Source organism: Ursus maritimus, unplaced genomic scaffold (assembly GCF_017311325.1).
Source record: "Ursus maritimus isolate PB19 unplaced genomic scaffold, ASM1731132v1 scaffold_5, whole genome shotgun sequence".
NCBI lineage: Eukaryota > Metazoa > Chordata > Mammalia > Carnivora > Ursidae > Ursus > Ursus maritimus.
Window position 1 is genome coordinate 19,120,033 of NW_024426663.1, and position 17,114 is coordinate 19,137,146.

The 17,114-nt window shown below is 36.5% G+C and overlaps 1 protein-coding gene across 2 annotated transcripts in view; it reads right to left on the reverse strand.

Annotated features, from left to right (window-relative positions):
- Window positions 1–740: 740 nt before the first annotated feature.
- Window positions 741–17,114, reverse strand: part of POLR3G (RNA polymerase III subunit G) — a 97,816-nt gene continuing 81,442 nt past the window's right edge. Inside the window, exons 9-11 of one of the 2 annotated variants that reach the window (XM_008700832.2) lie at window positions 11,860–11,939; window positions 8,067–8,213; window positions 741–2,660 (exon numbers count right to left, since the gene is read on the reverse strand). In XM_008700832.2, coding sequence (XP_008699054.1) covers window positions 2,574–2,660; window positions 8,067–8,213; window positions 11,860–11,939 — 314 coding nt within the window. In that variant the 3' untranslated portion in view covers window positions 741–2,573. Of the gene's footprint in view, window positions 2,661–8,066; window positions 8,214–11,859; window positions 11,943–17,114 lie in introns of both variants that reach the window. The other variant, XM_040622099.1, reaches the window with a different exon arrangement.

Below are 17,114 nucleotides of genomic sequence, written 5' to 3' on the forward strand. Positions count from 1 at the left end.
GTTCATGATACCAGTGATCATACTAATATTACACTGTCTGCCAAATCTCTTAATTTGTTAACATGACTTTAATCACCTAGAGTTTTCTTTCTAGGTGGTTTATTCTGAGTGGTTTCTTTCTTTCTGAGTGGTTTATTCAAGAATATTTGGTAACTGTCATGCTTGCTCAATAAAAAGTTTTTTACTACATAAAGTATTAAATCCGTTTTCTCAAACATAAGTAGGTTCAAAATAAGCCATGTTCCTATAAAACAAAAGGACACAACTTTGTTTTATAAGAATTTAATGTGTAAACAGGAAAATAAGCATTATGGCAACAAAACAGTTTGGCCTGTTTATACAGCAATTTTAAAGACACTTCACCAACATGTACTTTTTTATATACAGGAGGCTATCTCTGCATTAAAGTTTACCTTCTCATGGAATAACTAACTTCACAGTCTCTTGAGATTTTAACCAGAAAGAGAAGATTCATTTGCAACCTGCAAATACTCCCTGTCCTCACAGTCTAATCTTACAAAAAGATCTTCCGAAGGGGAAAGACTGCGCACTTAAGGCAGGTGGCTGGGGCCTCCTGAAGCGAATCCCTGCCCAAAGGGGCTGTCTCACCATCTGCTGGACTAAAACAGGAGGCAAAACTGAGAGCTAGGAAACTAAATACCTGTATCTTCAGTGCATCCGACCAATTCACAGGGTTATCTGCAGATTTATATTGAAGCAAGTAAACAGAACCATTGAGATCAGATTCCTATAAATTGTATTTGGCTAAGGTACTAAGGAGGTGAGAGAAGAAAAAAAACAATGTTTTGATTAACAATCCTAAGTGACCTTATTTACCCATTACAACTAGAAACTTCACGTGAGTTTCTACTTTTAAGTCCAGAGATTGCTGTTTTAATGTGGACTTCTTTTATGTTTTACATTTAGAATGTCTAAAATTTCCCAGAAATTATTTCAACAAATAATTCACATATGATCGACACACTGAACGAACAATTGGTCTTCACACCCACCTTGAATAATCTGAGGAGGTATTAAAATTGAAAGTGATGTTTTTCCTGAGAAAGTCATGTTACAAAATGGCACAAGACATAAATTTTCTCCAATCCTTCCCTCCAGAATACAAGATGGGAAAATCAGGTCATAATGGAGTTTGTGAGGAAACCTTGCTTGTTTTTTAAAACTTTGTTTTCAATCGCTTACAAAGCTACATTTTTAGAGGGTGAGAACCAAATTTAAGAAGTGATCAATCATTTCTATAAGGTACGAATGAATACACCTGGCAAATTTTGGTTGGTGTGTAAGCAATCTTGATAGGAAATAGTTTACAGGTGGAGAAACTAAGGCACAGAAAACTTAACCAAGCTCATTTTCAAGGTTGAGTCTATAGTAAAGGTAGAAACAGAATCCAGGGCTTTGATTCTCAAGGTTAGAAGGTAAGGGGTAATATCTTCCCAAAAGGGAAAAATTATCTTCTTTATTCTTTTTGGTAGGGAATATTAAGAAATCATTTAAAAATCTACAATACGAATTCCCTTGAAAATCTTTGGCATTTGTGTGTCTTTGGAGGCTGGGGTTTTTAGGTATTTTCCCTGCCAAAATATAAAAAGGCAGGGGAGCCAGTTTTTAATCAAAACAAAAAAGATTAATCTTAATTTTAAAATGACCTGAGTTTTATTCTGCATTGTTACATAAATCAATCAGATAACTATGAGTTCTGTGAAATTTAACAACGGCCACTGCACCTCACAGATTTCGTACACATGTATTCTGCAGTGAGATTTCTATGACTAGAACTTTCTCAACACTTTTGTAAAGTACAAAATTAGGTATCTAATTTTTCATAAGCCCAACTATTCAAAGATAACAAACTTAACTACAGAGAGATGATTATATGTTAAGTGGTATTGAGTTGGCTTCAAATTCAAGTATTTTTTAATATTCATCTCAGGTTTTTGTACGGGCTGAGATGTGAGCTGGGAAATTCATACAGTTCAGAATGGCATTTTTCCCTGTATGTTTTTGATCACAAGATTTCCAGTCTCATAAAATATGCACTTGTAAGAGCTCAGGTAGGTTTTCATAGTCATAATGCAGCACAGAACATACCATGCAAAAGTAAAAGATAAAATTATTTTCAAGTTTCTTTGTTTTTAAAGTGCTCTTTGTGCAGTATTATTGTATCAACTTTCAGATTACAGAAATCCACTATAATGACTAGTAATAGTTTGACAACAGATCGAGTTCAACAAGAGTAGTTTGTTCAAGTAGGAATACATAGGTTAAAAAATGCGAAAACTCTAGGCACATTGAAATCCAAACGATACAAGAAAAATCCACTTGAATACAGAAGACGGATGACAGGGGTGTTGAAAAGGAATGTCAGAGTATCAGAGACTGATTGGTAAGGTATACAGTATGTAAACTCAAAGTGGTTCTGAATATTTTGACAGCAAGTATTTGTCCAACAAAAGAGGAACAAAAATACAATATTCCTGATCAGAAATAGAAAACAAGTCTGTCCAAATGTTCAGAAGTGATACCATAAAGACATTTTTGGAGAAATTTCATAGCTAATAGGTTGCTTCATCCATGTTGTCATCACTGTCTGCACCAAAATCATCTCCATCTTCAAAGTATGAATTAATGTAGTCATTTTCCTAAGTGAAATGATATATTCCTCAGTAAACATTAAAATGAATGAGTAGTAAGATCATTATTAAAAATATAATGTAGGCTGTCCCTTTAAATTTATGAATATCAAGTCTGGGTACTAAGAAAACATAGCAGGCTTTTAAAAAGTTTCTGCTATTCCATCTGCTTAGAAAACACATTGGTTTTCATTCCCATCTACTGATGCAGCTTTCCCCAAGACCATCACCTTCTACTATTTTCAGGCACCAACTAGTTAAGAGAAAATGAAGGAATGTCCATGACACCTTAGTAGAGTGATACATCGAATTCATTACAGTTTAGTAGGATGATACATGGTTTAGTTAACTAAACCACTAAACACTTACTCCAAACAAATGTACAGACACTCAAGAAACAAAGTCAATTTACATTAACATTCATTAAACTACCCCAGAACTGAGGTTTTCAGTCACGATGTGTAACTGAGCATAAGTAAAGGGATTTTTGCTTCCTGTCAAAAAACAGGCCTCAAGATTCCATATCAAACTTAGAAAATGTCATTTTCCATCTAGGGCCCCTCAGTTTCCTTGAGGTTAAGAGGAATGAAGCTTCTGGGAACATTTCAATTATTAAGACTGGGGAAGACTCTTATCCATGTAAATGATTCCTGATATTTCTGTGCTTTCTATCACAAATTCAAAAATCCATTTTGGATATGGATTAAAAGAAATTTAAGAATTATTAACTAATTACAGTGTATGGGCTGTATTTGGATTTTGATTGGAATGAACAATAAAATTTTTTGAGACAATCAAAAATATTTGAATATTAGCTTAATATTTGACAATATGAAGGAATTATATTTCATTATGTTAGGTGTAATAATGATATTGTGACGTTGTTAAAGAGCCCTTATTTTTTAGTACACGTGAAAATATTTATGGATCACATGATACAATGCCTGGGGTTAGCTTTATAACAATCCAAGGTGGATGGGGAATGGAAGTGGGGGTATAGGAGTGGATTGGGTAAATGAATGAGTGGTTAAAAGACTGGCAATAAATTGATGATTGTTAAAGCTGGGTGATAAATCCATGGGTGTTTATTTTATTTGTCACTAGATTCTTGTACTTCATCGAAATCCGCCATAAAAAAATTAATCTCTACATCTCCACTCTCTATACCAGGAGTTATTATAGAGTAAGAAGAGACTATTCTCAAAAAAAGGCCATCTGGATATCAGCTTTTTTAGTATCTTTTTTTTTTTTTTTTTTTTTTTTAAGATTTTATTTATTTATGTGACAGAGAGACAGCCAGCGAGAGAGGGAACACAGCAGGGGGAGTGGGAGAGGAAGAAGCAGGCTCATAGCAGAGGAGCCCGATGTGGGACTCGATCCCGCTACGCCGGGATCACGCCCTGAGCCGAAGGCAGACGCTTTAACGACTGCGCTACCCAGGCGCCCCAGCTTTTTTAGTATCTGCATCGTGGGATTTTTTTACATATAAATTTATATAAATAATGCAAGATAATTTGTATTATTCAGACATCGATTTCATTACTGTGTCTTCCCTAAACACTGTAAGTTTCTGTATCCAGTAAGTTTCCATAGCATCTCCAGGAAGATTGCCTGGTTTCTCTGGGGCCAAGAAATCCAATAATGTCTGGAAGGCTGGCGGAAGCCTGGGGCTAGTATACGGAGGAGGGGTGCATGACTGAGAGTTCAGATGAGACCACTTTGTAAATGAGATTGGAAGGGATACTTCACTATTCCAAATCAAATGTATGCAACTTATGCTTTAGACTCAAACACTTTCAAGTACACCCAGTGATTCACCTTAGGTAATTTTGTGATGGTAATAATCTTGATACAAGTACAAAGTGAGAACTTGTTGAAACTGATGGCTTAAATGGTTCTTGGCTTTCATTTGAACCCTTGCTTTTTTCTTTGATTATAATATTCAGAAGATCGAAGAAAGAAAATACTACGTTTCTTTAATTTTACATAGAGATGTTACCTAGATAATATCTTCCATTTACTCTTCAAAAACAATGCTTATCAAATCCTCAATATGTCAAGTAAGTTAATTAACATGAGTTTTTTCATTAATTGATTGCTAAAAAGAGCCGAGTATGACTTTAAATCTAGAAAGTCTTTAACTGAGCTCCCCTCTTCATCCCTCACCCAACTCATACTCAAAACATGTATCCTTTCTCTATTAAAGTGGAAAGGATTTTTTTCTTTTCAATGAAATGTATTATATAAACTGTGTTTAGTACTCTGCTAAGGCCTAACACAGAATTCTGAAATTATTAGAGTCCTGATGTTTGTTATTCTTATTAGGGATGATCTTAATTTCAACAGAGCTCACCTTGAGCAGACTTTATAAAGACAGCATTCCAAAAGCCAGTCTTGTCTAGAAAACAGGCCACTACCCATTCAAAGATAATAGTACACCATGATCCCCAAAACCAGTTGTGACAAACAAAAATGTCTCCAGATGTTACCAAATATGCCTTGGAGAGCAAAATCACCACTGGGTGAGAACCACCGGTTCAAAGCAACAAGCTTTCAAACATGATTTAACCATGGTTCCTTCCAATCCAAGCAACTGAGCTTTCTAAAATATAAATATGATAGAACTACTCCACTGCTTAAAACCTTCAAAGGCTTCCTGCAGCACTCAGGATAAAGTCATATTGCTCAGCCTGGTATTTAAGACCTTATATTTGTCTCTTCAGCCTCTTCTCTCCACTACCCCCACTTACACTCTCTAGTGCAGCCATATTGACTTACCTGGTCAATTACCCTATTAGGCTACACTCTCATCACCTGCAAGCCTTCTCCACCCTCCTTCCTCTATCTGCACATCTCCTCCAGTCCATTTCTTACCTTGATCTGATTAAGTCTTCACACTGTCTTCTTTGAGATATCTCCTTTCACATCACTAAAATGAAGTTTGGTGCCCCTCTTACGTACTCCTATGGCATCCTGTACTATACTACACCATAGCATTATTCATTGTATTGTAACTGTCTCCTCTCGTGTGTGTCTCCCCACTACACCAATACCTCGATGAGAGAACTGTATCTTATCTTGATATTCCCCTTGCCTAGTACAATTCAAAACATACGTTTAGTGTACAATTACCATACAGGGAATGAAAAAAAAAAAGAGTAATAGGTATCATAGGGCAGCTAACATTTTGGGTAGGGATGCAGTCAGGGAGATTAGAGAGAGAAAAGGAAATCCAAGGGAAGAAGTCTGAAGAATACTGATATTTAAAGATTAGAAAGAAGAGAAGAATTCAAAAGAGATCATGAAAAGGTACCAGAAATAGGAGAAAAACAAGAAGTGTTGTGTCACAAAAACCAGGAAAAACAACGTTTGCCTATGTCTTGGAATGCAACACAATGCCTGGCATATAGTTGATGCCATAATTGCCTTAAATTGTTGAATTTAAATAAAGGAAATAATATTTTAATAATGAAGTTGTGAGCAGTGTTAAATGTTGCAGAAAAGTGAAATAAGGACTAAAATTTATCTATTGGTGAACTTGGTGGCAATAATTTCAATAGCGTATAGGTGGAAATCAGATGAAAAGAACTAAATGGAGGAGGGTAGGGGGCAGTGAGCAAGTGAAGCTAGCTAAACAGCTTTCCAGGAGTTAGCAGGCACTTGGAAGGGAATGTGGGCAACATACTTCATAATGAGAGATGAACATGTTTTAATGCATGAATGGAAGAGATGAGTAGGAAAAGAGATTGAAAATATGAAAAGGGAAAAGACATAAGGATTATGGACCCCCAAAAGGTAGGACAATTAGCCCCCAAAACAATGAAGGTTATTTCTTCCACTGAAAAAAAGGAGGGGGAGGAAAGACATTTAGTTTGAAGGCAGAGTACATGAAATTAAGGGAGTTTCTTCTTGATGGCTTCATTTTCTGTATGAAGGGGTTATTATCTGCTAAGAGTGAAAGGAAAGGGAGTCAAGGAAAGGGATTAAGGGATGACCCAAAATAACTGCTGTAGAAAGATGACTTGATAAGAGAAGCACAGAAACCATGCTAGTCAGCAACAAGGGTCTAGTGAGTGTTGCCTTAGTGACAATCAGTTTCTGTGATTGCTCAGAAAAGCTCAACAGGTGGTTTGGAGGGAAAAGGGGAGACAGTGGAACAGATCAAAGGTTATCTTGATCTCAAATGTGTGCTTGGAGGACAAGGGACAAGAGTAATGGCAAGAAAGCAGTTAAAGGGTGAGCACGGGTCTAAGCCTCTTAGGGAAGGAAATTAAGACAGGGAACCAGTGAAGGGGAAGCAGAGTATCAGAGGTCTGGCAGTCTCAATCACATCAGAATGCAGGAATAAAAAAGTGAATGACCTGGAAAGAAAGTTGGACACAATGTGATATTTTAAAATTTAAGATGTTTAAAATTTATCTGGAAGGATAAAGAATGCTCAGGAAAATCCTTCCCCAGAAATAACAAATAATCAGAAGCTTCTATTAATTGGAACAGCAGACTGTTGGTTTAAAAACAGGTCCCAGAAAAACATCTAAGTAGAAGTGGGAATCTAATAGTTGATACAGGGGAATTTCAAATCAATGAAGAAAGCAAATTATTTAATAAATGAGGTTAGCAGATGGCTAGCCATTTGGAAATAGATAAAAATGGATCCATACCTCTCTCTTTACACCAATATAAATTCCAAAACAATCCAAAACTTTATGTAAACAAATTAAAGCATGTAATAAGGACTTCATAGTTATAGCAGTTTTGGGTAAAGGAAAGATTCAGCATCATGTGGGAAGCTGAAAGGGAGTGAAGACAAAGTTTACTGCCATGGAGAAGAAACTCTCAGCCCAGGGTTACTGAATGAGGTGTCTACTAAGTCCCAAAGCTTCTGTGACCAACAAAGTTACCCTGCTCAAAAATATCCTGATTGGCTCTAGCTTATTTTGAGATGCAGCATGTTTCTAGAAGTTAGAAATCCCGAATCCAAACCACTAAGTCCTAACTCAGCCAGATCCTGGAGGTTAGATTAGAACTGTTCTCTGGCAGTGTCCACATGCACTTTGGGGTTTGAAACATGATGGTATGGCAGGGATTTCTTCTTCAGACTGTAAATGACTGAGTCCTTAATAACAGTAATGGTGGGTTTAAAATTCCATGTAGATAAATCTTAAACTAATCTGATCAATTTGCTTCACTTGCAGACTTCCACTTACAAAGTTGCCTCTCAAGTTACTTGTACCTCCTAGATTCAGTTTGGCATCATTATTTCAATGCTCTAATTGTCTTGACACTAAGGAACTGACACCAGTGACAATTACATATCCCTCGTTCCCAGCAGCTTGGTTTGGGTTTGTTATTTTAATTATGTAGCATATATCTGATTCCTTGTTAGATAATCCTTAACCTTACTAACTTTATTACCTCTTCTTGCTCTTCTTCATCATATTCCTCTTGTTCCGCAGCATCATCGTCCTCCTCCTCATCGCCTTCTTTACTTTTCTCTTTGCTTCCTTCTTTCTCTTCATTTTCTTCATCTGATTTTTCGCCATCACCTCTCTTTTCCAATTCCTGGTATAAATGAACTTCATTAATTTAAATGGAAACCACTAGACTTTGACCTCCCTGCTTAGCCTCAAGAAAACACAGTCAACCATCACCTTATCCTAATCCTCCAGACCACTACCTAGGAAACTGAGTTCACTCAATAAAGGAGGAACTCTCTGACCTGTCATTCTACTAGTGTTTCATTGATTTTGTTACTTCATAACTGGGTTTCAGGGGTTGCTCGGTATCAGTTCTAAGCACAATGCTTTATTTTTATGGTTTCTATCCTACCTCCTTCCAAAATACTGAGTTGATTCAGTTCATAGAGAGAAACTTCCAGAATGCTATTTTGTTATCTTTCCAACATGAAAGGAGAAAAGAGAATGTAATCATAACATTTCAAAAATGTCTACGTTGTTCAATGTCCCGACCTGGGACTTGAACTCATGACCCTGACATCAAGAGTCGCATGCTCTACCAAATGAGCCAGCCAGGTGCCCCTTTGTTAATACTCATAATTAAAGCACAGGATCACTTTAGCTAAGATATGATTATTCTTAAACAATAATCAGAACATTAATTCATATAGTTGTAAATGCTCCATCCTATTATGTTCGCTTTGTAGATTACATATAGAGAGAAAACACATTTGTATTTGGAGTGACTACAATTTAGCTATTCCTTTACTGGCTCTTAAATATTTATTTTTAAAATCCCTTTAATTATATTCAAGTTTGAATTTAAGGAAATCAAAGGCAATAAAAACACTAATTCAGATAGATTCAATTTCTAATCAAAATTCAAATTCTGGGGCACCTGGGTGGCTTAGTTGGCTAAGTGTCTGCCTTCGGCTCAGGTCATGATCCCAGGGTCCTGGGATCAAGCCCCGCATTGGGCTCCCTGCTCAGCAGGAAGCGTGCTTCTCCCTCTGCCTCTGCCTGCTTCTCCCCCTGCTTGTGCTCACTCAGGCTCTCTCTCTTTCTCTGTCAAATAAGTAAATAAAACCTTTAAAAAAATTCAAATTCCACCTTTTCCAGCTCATTCCACTGAGAACAAATAAAACCAAGGTAATAGACATAAGATGATTTATCTTCACACTGACCCATGTTGCCTTATATGAGTTATTGCAATATAAGGTGTGCAATTTTTCCAATTGACAAGCCCTTTGGAAAATTGCAAGTAAACAAAACAGTGTTTATAGATCTTCTGAAGTGTCTATAAACACACACACACACATACCCACATATAATGATGCTATGTCGACGTTAACATATGGAGTTTTTTCTTTTCTATTTTAATCAAATTGCAGTAAAGAAGCCTACAACCCATCAATTTTGTTTAGTTTAAAGGAAACTGTAGTGCTGTACTTATGAAACTCTGTGCAAGATATATGCTATATCTGAAAAATCCTGCTGTTAGCTATTATTTCACAATTAGCAATAAACATATTTAAAAGAATTATGGAGCATGTTTTTAAAATATAAAAATCATTCGCTGCTCTGTAGGACTAGGAAGTCTTTATTTCCATTACTGTCACCTCAAATATTTTTTAAAAAGAAACAACTTTATTTGTATCACATAGACCTAAATCAAACCCATAAAAAAATCGGTTAACAATAGCAGATTTATGCAATTTAAAAAAATGATCTCAGAGCCATACACATTGTCTCATTACTTTTTTCTTTTTGTGCTAAGCTACTAGTTTGGTTTGTCTACTTACTAGTCTCCATTTTCTCCTCTGTGAGATTTAACTATTTACCTTGCAGATTTGTTTTAAGAATAATGTGATTAATACAATGTGAAAACATTGTTAACTTAGTTAACTGTTCTTTCAGTTTAAATAATATGCAGCCAACCTATAGAGAGAGCTTCCTGTAAATCAAGCATAGGCTCAAATATTAGTTTAGTGCTGTCTGATTATTCACACATTAATCATGAGATTTGACTGTTACTTCCTCCCCATCCACAGAAGTTTTATTATAATAAAACTTGCAACTACTTTTGCTGAAGAAATGAACAATAACAGAGTCATCCAGAAGCCAATTTTGCTCTTTAACTGAGAGATACTAAAGCTAACTCATTTAGATTTCCAGATTTAAAACTTCAGTTTTAACAATGTGCAAAATGAAAAAGGTGTTCAAATGTAGAAAATCAGGAAACAACAATTTGTTCTGATGAGAAATCACATTCAGATCAATCTTCCTTATAGCAGGTAGCATCTTAGCAACTTCTTTCCAGGAAGCTTTAAGAAGCGTTAGAATCTGTGTTCAATCAATACATGTTGGCTAGTTCTACAACCCCATCCATCATTCCACCACAGTTAAACCTGACAGTTATCACCATTCCTTCAATATCCTCCTGGCATTATTTTCAGATATGTTATCTCCAGCTCAAGTACAGGCCAAAAAATAAAATAACAAAAATATGAGTTTCTGTTATCCCATAGCTGTGCCAACTTGACCAGGCAAGTAAAAATTTTAAAGCCTTGACCTCCTTATCTGTAGGTAAGGAAAAATAATACCCATCTCTCTTTGTTGTTATGAAGACTTCAGGACATAATGTACGTAGATAGCTTTCATCAAAGAGCCTGGTACCTAGTAAGTTCTCAGTAAGTGCTAGCTACTATCGTTATCATCATCATCATCACCATCAATGCAACGTAACATATGCATGGACAGTGGGAATAAATTGGCATAACCTCCATGGAGAGTGATCTGTCAATATCTATCCGTATTATCTAATACGCATAACAACTGACCCAAGAAGTCCACTTCAAGAAATCTACTCTACAGATGTAAAATGACATACTTAATATGAATTCACTCCAGCACTGTTTATAATAGCAAAACTCTAGATGAAACATTATATCCATCAATAGGGTACCGGTTAAATAAATTATGGTTCATTCCTATAGTGCAGCCAAAAAAGAGGGGAAAAAAAAAAGAATAAGGCAAACTCTACACAGACTGACATAGAACCATCTCCATTGATTATAAGTGATGAAATGAAAATGCAGAAGAGTATAATATGCTAGCTTTTGTCATTAAAAAGAAAAAAAATTATTTGTTATGCATAAAATATTTCTGAAAGATCTATCTATAAGAAACTAGTTGTCTACAAAGGGGGTACTGGATGGTTAGGGGAAGGGATGGGAGGGCAATTTTTCAGTTTATTAACATTTTGGATTTTTTATCTTTCTATTTTTGAAATATTAAAAACAATGAAGGTATAAAAGTAGTTCCGTAAGATGTGCTTTTTTCTCAATAGAATCTTCTACACTTACCATGAGATGAAAAAAAGCACTAAAAAAGTACATATATAATAAGGGGGAAAAATGAGAGGTTTTTAAAAAGAAATACATTTTAGGTATGTAACTCTTTTGTGTTTCTTTCCCATACATAATTCCAACTTAAGGGGAAAGTAGTGATACATAGAAAAAGAAGTAGGTGACAGAAGGTAAGTTGACAGGTAAGTGGTGAAGAAGGGTAGGATGGAGCTTCTTTATCTCCCAACCAACAATGTTCAAATCTCTCCAGTTACCCTGTGTGCTGGGCTTGGTTCTGCCAAAGCCACATACTATTAAAAGGGAGAGAAGGTGGAAAGACTGAAGAAGGTGAAAGGAGGCATGACACTTTTTCAGCTTGCTTGGAGAGCAAGAAGAAAACCTTACCTCAATTTTTTTCAACACATCTGCAGTATTAGCGAGTGAAGCACCTTTGCCGGTATCTTTCGCCTTTTCGGATTTGGGGCCTGCTGAAGTAAACCCACTGTTAACACGTATTTCTGTAACAGCAACTGCATAGTATATTTCTTTGCCTTTTCACATGCTGTCTAGCATAGTGATATGTCATAGCGGGCAGTCACATAATTTGCAGACCAAATTGATTTTCTTAAAGAATAACAAGTCAGCATGCCTCACCAATTTTCCATGATGAGGAATAAATGATCATCACTTCATAGGATGTTTTCTAACACTGTAACCAGATAGCTTTTTACCGATACTGAAAATCTGTACAGGCAAGTAATGTTATTAAGGCCTGAACTACTAAAATGTTACTTTACGTAGAAACATCGGAGGACCAGTGAAAGACTCTCACAAATATATCATCTGCACTGGCTTCCTGTTCACTGATCAGTGTACTTTATTTTGACTAGGGCAATTTGACCAGGTTTGGAAAATAAAAAACAAGTGCAGAATAAATATGCATTTGTCAATGGTTAAAGAAATGAGAAAGGAGTTACACTCATGCAACATAACCCTCATCTTTGGAATGAAGATTAAAATGGTTAAAGTGAACAGACCCATTATGTGAATCTGAAAATTCAAAGCAATATAAATAAAATGTTTTAATGGCTTTGGGATATTTTTTAAGCCATATAAAAAATAATGCATTTGAGACTATTCTACAACTGCAGGGAATGGAGAATTATTTCACATATAGATCCAGCCAGTCAGTTACCAAGGCATTATGATATGCTACAAAATTGTCCCATTGTGATCAAAAAGTATTACAGTCCTTTCCCAAAATCAAACTAAATACCTAGAAATTACTTGGTAACAGAGAAATATGACTCAGAAAGATGTAATTCTGTTAAAGATTAACATTTAACCTATAGAAGAAGAAATTTCTAGATTGTGGTGGATGACCCACAACTGATGGAATTACAGTTTACTGTGTTATACCAAATTGCCCCTCAGGGAGTCACTGAGCTCAGAACCCCAACATATATATTTGTGAAGTTTTGCTCAGAAAAAAGGTAACAGTTAGATTTAATAATAGGTAACTTTCTTTGTTCCCCTTGAGGGTAAAGGCTGTTTAATTTGAACTGTAGCACATAAAATGTAGTATCACATATGAACTAGATCTCAATATATATTATAATATCGATGCAGAAAACATTAGCTAAGAATGTAATTTACTCACATCATGAAGTCTTTTTCTCTAAAAATCTTTTGTTGAATTATGTAAATTTCCTAACACATAAGTCTGTTAAATGGGTATTATAGACATGGTCAAGTAAATAAACTTATTAAAAACTACTGGTCTCTTGGGGCGCCTGGGTGGCTCAGTCGGTTGATCAGGTGACTCTTGATTTCGCCTCAGGTCATGATCTCAGAGTCCCGGGATTGAGGCCCATGTTGGGCTCCACACTCAGCAGAAAGTCTGCTTCAGGATTCTCTCTCTTACTTGACCCCTCCCCCCAGCTTGCTCTCTCTCTCTCAAATAAATCAATCTTAAAAATAATAAAAAAAAAATAAATAAAAAACTACTGATCTCTTAACTAAGAAAGTCAGTTGCTGAAAGGCCACTGAGCATCTTTGCTACTTATCAATCTGGTTTTATATAATCACAAATTCTTTTATGTATAACTGGGAGAGAAGTGTCAAATTACCAAAATTTGTTGGGATGTCTGGGATCCAAATTCATCTATGGATTCAATGCAATCTCAATCAAAATCTTAGTAAGTTATTTTTCAGTATCAACAAACTGTTTCTAATGTTTGTACAGAGAGGCAAAAGATCCAGAATAGCCAACACAATACTGAAGGAAAGAACAAAGTTGGAGGACTGACAATACTGGACTTTAAAACACACTCTAAAGCTATAGTAATTAAGACTGTGTGATAAAGGTGAAAGAATAAACATAGGGTCAATGGAACACAACTGAGAGCCCAGAAATAGACCCACATAAATATAGAAAAAGAAGCCAAGGCAGTACAATGGAGAAGAGATAGTCTTTTCAACAAATGGTGTTGGAACAACTAAACCTCCACATGCATAAAATGAATCTAGACAGACCTTACACCCTTCACCAAAATAAACTCAAAATGGATCACATTTTGAGTTACGCAAAACACAAAACTAAAAACTATAAAACTCTTAAAAGATAACATAGGAGAAAATCTAGATGACCTTGAGTTTGGTGATGACTTCTTAGATACAACACCAAAGTGCTACGATCTATGAAAGTCGGACTTGCCTACTGATAAATCAGACTTCATTAAAATTAAAAAATTCTGCTTTGCAAAAGATAATGTCAAGAGACTGAGAAAACAAACCATAGACCGGGAGAAAATAATTACGAAAGACATATCTGATAACAGACCATGTGAAATAATGGAAAAAATATATATTGGTCTCTGTTTCTGGTTCCTGGCACAGAACTCTTAAAACTCTTATAATTTCCTAGGTAACACTAGGAGCATGTTTTGTTCTAATATTTAGTCTTTGAAACTGGTTCCTGCAGAGTTCCTAATCCCTTGGAATTTACTGGGTGATAGAAGTGTCTTTTGTTCTAAGGAGGCAACTCTTGGTGGGCTCCTGGATAGTTTCAAGATGGAGACTAGTCACAAGACAGAACAAACCATGATTAAAAGACTGGAATTTTCAGCTCCATCCCCCATTCCCTGGGAAAGCGGAGAGGGACTGGAGATTGAGTTAATGAGTGATCATACCTACATGATGAAGTCTCTAAAAAAACACCAAAGTATGGGTATTTGAGGAGTTTCCAGGTTAGTAAACACATCCACATACTGGGAAGATGGTGCACCCCAGCTCCAAAAGAGACAGAAGTTCCTGTGCTGGGAACCCTTCTAGACTTTGCCCTACCTATCTCTTCATCTGACTGTTCATCTATAGCCTTTATCATATCCTTCATTAAATAATAAACTGGTAAACCAAAGTATTTTCCTGAGTTCTGCACGCTGTTCTAGCAAATGAAATCCAAGTGGGAGGAAGGTCATGGGAACCTCTGATCCATAGCCAAGTCAGACAGAAGTTGTGGGTAATGCGGGGAACTTACTACTTGCAATTAGCATCTGAAGTGGGGAGTAGTCTTGTGGGGCTGAGTCCTTAACTTGTGGGATCTGTGCTAATTCCAGTTGCTGTTGGAATTGAATTAAATTATAAGACACTCAGCTGCTGTTGCAGAGAACTGCTTGGTGTGGGGAAAGAAATTCCACACATCTGGTGTCAGAAATGTTGTGAATATGGTAGTAGTACAAGAGTAAAGGAGAAATTCACAGCATAGACTATGAGTTTTTCCTATAGACTGTGATCCAAAATATATAAAGAACTCCTAAAACTCAACAATAAGAACACACACATACACAAAAAACATTAAAAAGTGGGCCAAAGACCTAAACGGACATCTACCTAAAGCTGAACAAGATACACAAAAGGCAAGTAAGCATATACAAAGATGCTCCACATCATATGTCACCAGGGAAATGCAAATTAAAACAGTACTGAGATATTACCACACACCTATTAGAATGGCCAAAATCCAGAACACTGACAGTACTAAATACTAGCCAGGATGTGTAAAAATAGCAATTCTCACTGGTTGCTAGTTGGAATGCAAAATGGCAGAGGAACTTTGGAAGACAGTTTGGTGGTGTCTTACAAAACTAAACATATTCTCCCTATACAGTCCAGCAATCATCCTCCTTGGTATTTACTCAAAGGAGTTGAACGCTCATGTCCGCACAACAATGGATATTTATAGCAACTTTATTCATAACTGCCAAATCTTGGAAGCAATCAAGATGACCTCCAGTAGGTAAACGGATAAATAAACTGTGGAACATCCAGACTATGGAATATTATTTAGCACTAACAAAAAATGAGCTGTCAAGCCATGAAAAGTCATGGAGGAAACTGAAATGCATATAACTAAGTAAAAGCAGCCAATCTGAAAAGGCTATATACTGTATGCTTCCGACAATATGACATTCTGGAAAAGGCAAAGCTATGGAGACAGTAAAAAGATCAGTGGTTGCCAGGGGTCAGGAGGAGGAAGGGATGGAAAGGCAGAGCACAGAGAATTTTTAAAGCAGTAAAAGTATGTATGATAATACAATGGTACGTCATTACGCACAGAATGTACAATAACAAGAGTAAATCCTAAAGTAAACTATGGACTCTGTGTAATAGTGATATGTCAAAGTAGGATCATTGATTGTAACAAATGTACCACTCTGGTGGGGGATGTTAATAATGGGGGAGACTATGCATGTGTGGCAGCAGGGAGCATGTGGGAAATCTGTACTTATCTGCTCAATTTTCCTGTGAATATAAAACTGCTCTAAAAAATGAAGTCTATTAAAAAGCAAAATGCAAAATACCAGGCCCGATGAAAAGAGAGTGGCAAGGGCTGGGGGAATTTCTTCTCTTCTCCTAGTTTCTAACCCCATTGTTATTAACCTCTCTGGCTACTTCCGTTTATTCATTCATTCATTCAATATAGAGTACAAGCAGGGGGAGCGGCAGAGGGAGAGGGACAAGCCGCTGAGCAGGGAGCCCAAGCCCAACTCAGGGCTCCACCCCAGGGCCCTGGGATCATGACCTGAGTTGACGGCAGATGCCCAGCTGGCTAAGTCACCCAGGCACCCCTGGCTACTTCCCTTTCTCTCTCTTTATTCTTTATATCCAAATTCCCCAAACACTCATTTGTGCTAGCTGTCCCCTTTTCCTAAATTCTCATTTACTGTTTAACCCATTCCAACCTGAATTCCACCCTTACAAATGTCTTAAAAAGCTCTCGCTGAGGGGTGCCTGGGTGGTTCAGTTGGTTAAGTGTCTGACTTCTGATTTTGGCTCAGGTCATGATCTCAGGATTGTGAGACTGAGCCCCACATCAGCTCGGAGTCTGCTTGAGATTCACTCTCTCCCTCTGCCCCTCCGCCCTCACATGCTCTCTCTAAATAAAGAAATGAAATCTTTAAAAAAAGAAAAAAGCTTTCCCTGAGGTCAACAATGATCGACATGTCAAAAATTAGTTTACATTTTCCAATCTTTATCTTACTTGACCTCACAGCAACTATGTTTAAACTCCTTTAACACTGTTGATCACCTTTTGAAATAGTCTCTACTTCTTTTTTCTTTTTTTTTTTTAAGATTTTATTTATTTATTTGACAGAGAG